This window comes from Emys orbicularis, chromosome 1 (genome assembly GCF_028017835.1).
Source record: "Emys orbicularis isolate rEmyOrb1 chromosome 1, rEmyOrb1.hap1, whole genome shotgun sequence".
In the NCBI taxonomy this organism is placed as follows: domain Eukaryota; kingdom Metazoa; phylum Chordata; order Testudines; family Emydidae; genus Emys; species Emys orbicularis.
In genome coordinates, this window is record NC_088683.1 from 369,284,060 (window position 1) to 369,288,602 (window position 4,543).

Genomic DNA, 4,543 nt, shown 5'->3' on the forward strand with positions numbered 1-4,543 from the left:
ACTGGCCACTGTCGGAAAACGTGACAGTGGGCTAGGTGGACCTTTGGCCTGACCAAGTATATACCGTTCTTATGTTCTTATGAGACATTTCTTCTCAACAGCTGCAGGAATGGAAGGTGAGTATAAAAGGAAAAAAGATTCCCACAGCATTTCTGCTGGATGTTGTGTGACGTTAGCAGAAGGTCAAACAAGCCTCCAAGCCCCAGAAGGAGTCATCATGTTATCCTCAGTGTCAAAACATTCCTTTAGCACAGAGTAAGACACAGCTAATCGCACACACATGGTTCTATTCCCCCTCTCTCTCCCACAGTCGGGAGGACTGAAGAGAACGTGTAAATGAGCCCCTCGCCCAATGCACCAGGCCACAGCACCCCCGATCTCTCTCCCACCCTGCCACCCCTTTGAAGCCCTGAGTATAGGGAAGAGTGCGAGATCAGCCTGGGGAAGCCGGACTGCAAAATGTGTCATAAGGCAGCAAAACACAAGGTCCATGGGACGCAGGCCTTGGCTACGGAATGGGGGACTGAGGCCGGCAAAGCAGTGACCCTGAGAAGGATTTAGGAGTTTGAGAAGGAAAGAAAGTAACCCAAGGTGACACAGCAGATTGGTGGCAGAACCAAGACTAGAGACCGTGTCTCTCAATGTGCAGCCAAGTGCACTTCCCACTGGCCTTTGGCATGGCCCCCTTGGCTGCTGCTTTCTGTTGCCATTAAGAGACCAGCTCAGATGCAGCTTGTCAGACAGGAGATACACACACGGTGCTCTCTCTCATGCTGATGTTTACCTTTGTTCTTTTTTGTTTTGCTATTTCCCTTCAACTTAGAACAAGACTCACTCGGTCTGGCTGCCTTCTGTGGCAGTGCGCAGTGCTGTTGTAGCCATGTCAATCCCAGGATACTAGACAGATGAAGTGGGGGAGTAAATAGCTTTCATTGGACCCAAATTCTGTTGGCGAGAAAGACCAGCTTTTGAGCTTACACAGTGTAAGTACATAGTAAAAACACCCCTAGAGTTCCAATGAAAACCTGGCTTTAATTTCCAAGTCCCAAAGCATTTTCTGTTGCCTCCTTTAGCTCAGCAGGGAGCTTCTGCTGCAGCATCGATAAAACACATTGATCACCCGTTTCAGGATCTCTTTTGTTGTCACGCCATAAAAAATGGGGTTTAACATGGGGGGAATGAGCACATAGAGGTTGGCCAGTAGGTTGACAATATAACCTGGGATGATGTGCCCAAACTGGTGTGCTAAAGAGGAGAAAACAGACGGCACGTAGAACATCAGTATGACACAGACATGGGAGCCGCAGGTGCGGAGAGCCTTGAGCCGGGCTTCCTTGGTGGGGAGCAGGAAGACGGCCCTGAGGATCAACCCATATGATACAGCAATGAGCACAATATCTAAACAAATTACTAAAATAGCCACAGCTACACCATACCAGACGTGGACTGTGATGTCATTGCAGGCCAGCCGGGCTAGGATCATATGCTCACAATAGGCGTGAGGCAGGAGGTTGGTTCTGCAGAACTTCAGCTGCTTCGTGAGAACGATGAGAGGAAAAATGATACAGAAACTTCTTGTGACAACTGCCAGCCCCATCTTCCCGATCACAGACTTGGTTAGTATGATGGTGTATCTCAGGGGATCGCAGATGGCAACATACCGATCAAACGCCATGGCCAGCAAGATGGCTGACTCGGCAAGAAAACTGACATGGATGAAAAACATCTGGGTCAGGCAGGCAGTAAAAGAAATTTCTCCGGCTCTAAACCAGAATACAGCCAGCATCTTGGGCACCGTAGTGGTAGATAACAGCAGATCAGCAGCGGCCAGCATGGACACTAATAGATACATGGGCTCATGGAGGCTTCGTTCTGTTAGTATGATGAATAGTAGGAGAGAGTTCCCAAAAAGTGATGCAACGTAAATCAGACAGAAGGGGATGGCAATCCAGAAATGAGACTCCTCCGTACCCGGGATGCCGGTCAGGATGTAACTAACAGGGTCAAAAGCAGTGTGATTGTCAGCTGGCATCATGTACTATCACTTGGATCTTCTATTCATTTTCCTGTAACTCACAGCAAAAGAGAAAATCAGTGAGAACTGTAGTGTCAGCTAGGACTGGAATGCATTTGTTGAGAGAATCATAGATACCATCAAAAACTTCATTGCCTGTTGTGTGTGACCGTAAATCCAGAAACACTCTCATACTGCGCAACTGTAGTAGGAAGAAACCCTGAGACATAAGCTCTTGTATTAGAGGCCTAGCATGAGGCCTGAGGCCTGGGCTAAAGTAACGGTCAAAGGCTTGTTGATATAAAGCAAAATTAGTCTGGTAGTTAGAGGCAGGCCCTGCTCACAGAATCTGGCAAGCACAGGGCTGATATTTCAAAACCACACATTTCTACGAGGTGCTGGGCACAGAGAACTCACGCAAACACAATTTCAGAAGGGTTGTATCAGAACACCTCGATATCAGCCCATTCCCTAAAGATAACAGGAAAATGATTACCCATCCTAAAGATATGGTCAGGTTGACAGTGTGATGGATAGAGGTGTACGAGGTGATGGGTGGTAACCGGCTACGTCAGAGGGTGTCAATTAACTGCATTAGAGGGTCAGTATGTAACTTGTTTGTATTGATGTATAAAATGGAGCCTGAAAGTGAGTTTCTCTGTCTAGCCTACGGAGGAACGGAAAGTCCCACTGTTCACTGAGATGGTTCATTATTACTGGCATACATGTATTAGTGTTCGTCTATAGTCTTCAGGATACTAGTACCGTGCTTCATCGACAATAAACCTGGCTGGGTGCCTTCGTACCTTAACGGATCTTGTGGTCATTGTGTGGTTCACTCGAGGTCTGCTATGCCAACTGTCTGTTCAGAGCTGGGACAGGACACAGAGAGAACACACACACACGCAGCCAAACATTTTACCACACTGGTGACCCACAATAAGTTACGTACTGCCCCTCTGACATAACATCTCCATTCCAGAAGAGGGAAGATGGTTTGGATGGTTCTGGCCCCAGGTGAAGCAGGGCATGCCCTCCTGGTGTTGCTGTCCACAGCAGAGTCTCTCCTCTGCACATTAGTTAGAGTTGCTCTCAGGGCTCAAGCAGTGACTGTGAAAGTGAGTTAAAGCAGCTACACGACTGGTTCTTCTGGCACTTACACTGGTTTCACACTCACTACTGCGCAGTCACTCCCAGTTAGTAATGGTGTGAGAGCAGAACCTCTTTCAGTCACAATCCCCCCGCTGGATCCTACTGGCTCTGAGGCCTTGACCCAACCAACACTCAAGCACACGAGTAAATTCATTCACAAGCAACTCCCACTGACTTTTATGAAAATACTCACCTGAGTAAAGTTGCAAGTGTTTTCAGGATTTGGTCCTAAATATGTGGGACAATCTCAATTAAGCTCTGGTATACATTACAGACCTATATCGGGATAACTACGTTGCTCTGGGTTGTGAAAAATCCACACCCATGAGCGACATAGATACACCGACCTGACCCCCTGTGTAGACATAGCTACCGCCTCTCGGGGAGGAGGATTAACTAATCTGCCGGGGGAGCTCTCCGCCATCAGCACAGAGCGTCTCCAGTAACGCACCACAGCGGTGCAGCTGCGCCGACGCAATATTTTAAGCCTAGCCGAGCTGGTAGCTCTGCTCCAGAGAACTACAGCTGCAGTAGGTGGAGGGGGACCAAACTTCCCATTTTTAAAGGGGCAGTCCCGTATTTAAGCCCTCGTGCAGGTGTCCAAACTTTTTCTTCAAGCAGGCAACTTGTCCCGTATTTTCTATCTCCCCCCCATCCGTACTAGCAGGTCCTGATACTGGCCAGATCCCTCCTTCCCAGATGCCCGCCTACCAACGGTGAGTGGGGGAGTCTAGGCCCAACGATGGGGGTGGGTGTGGAAGGATGGTGGCAGAGCAAAGATGCAGCATACGGGGCCGGCTGCTCCCCCTGCTGCTCCCTCAGCGGAGCCCACCCTATGTGCCGGCTCTTGGCCATCAGGGCCCCACCCCCCGCCCCGTGTCCCACCATCACTGGCTGCGCACTGTGAGCTGCAGTGGCCGGTGAGTGTGGGCAGGCACCAGGCCGTGGTTACGTGTCGCCTCTGCTGCCCACCCATCAGCCCTTTACATGCTCCTCCTCTCGCTGTCCTCTCCCTGCTTTGCCCCTTTGCCCTCCCCAACCAGCCCCACTGCTCCTCCATGTCCCCCCCAGCGGGGCACGTCCCGCTCCCAGCGCTGTGCGGAGAACCAGCCCCTCGTCAGAGCACTCAGCTCACTAGCAGGCTGGCTGGCAGGCTCCTTCCTTCCCCCACTGCCCCTGCCTGGGCCGGCGCCCTGGGAAAGCCCCAGACCTTCCGGCCCGAGGCGCTGGCCAGGAGGTGATGAGACCTGCATGTGCCAAAGCACCGCACAGCGCTGGCACGGGGAAGCCTCTCTGCCCCTCAGCTAAGCTGTGGAGTGGCGGGGGGGGGAGGGGGAAGCAATTTCCAGCCTGTTCATGCCCCGACCCTGCAGGTTT

General features: G+C 51.1%; 1 protein-coding gene across 1 annotated transcript; it reads right to left on the reverse strand.

The window, feature by feature from the left end:
• Positions 1 to 1,069: 1,069 nt before the first annotated feature.
• On the reverse strand, positions 1,070 to 2,035 carry LOC135886453 (olfactory receptor 52B2-like). Its single transcript, XM_065414180.1, has one exon. It carries the CDS (start codon positions 2,033 to 2,035, stop codon positions 1,070 to 1,072), a length of 966 nt encoding a protein of 321 aa, XP_065270252.1.
• Between the last annotated feature and the right edge of the window lie 2,508 nt (positions 2,036 to 4,543).

Coding starts and splice junctions, on each gene's coding strand:
- LOC135886453 (XM_065414180.1), bottom strand. CDS start 2,035: ATGATGCCAGCTGACAATCACACTGCTTTTGACCCTGTTAGTTACATC.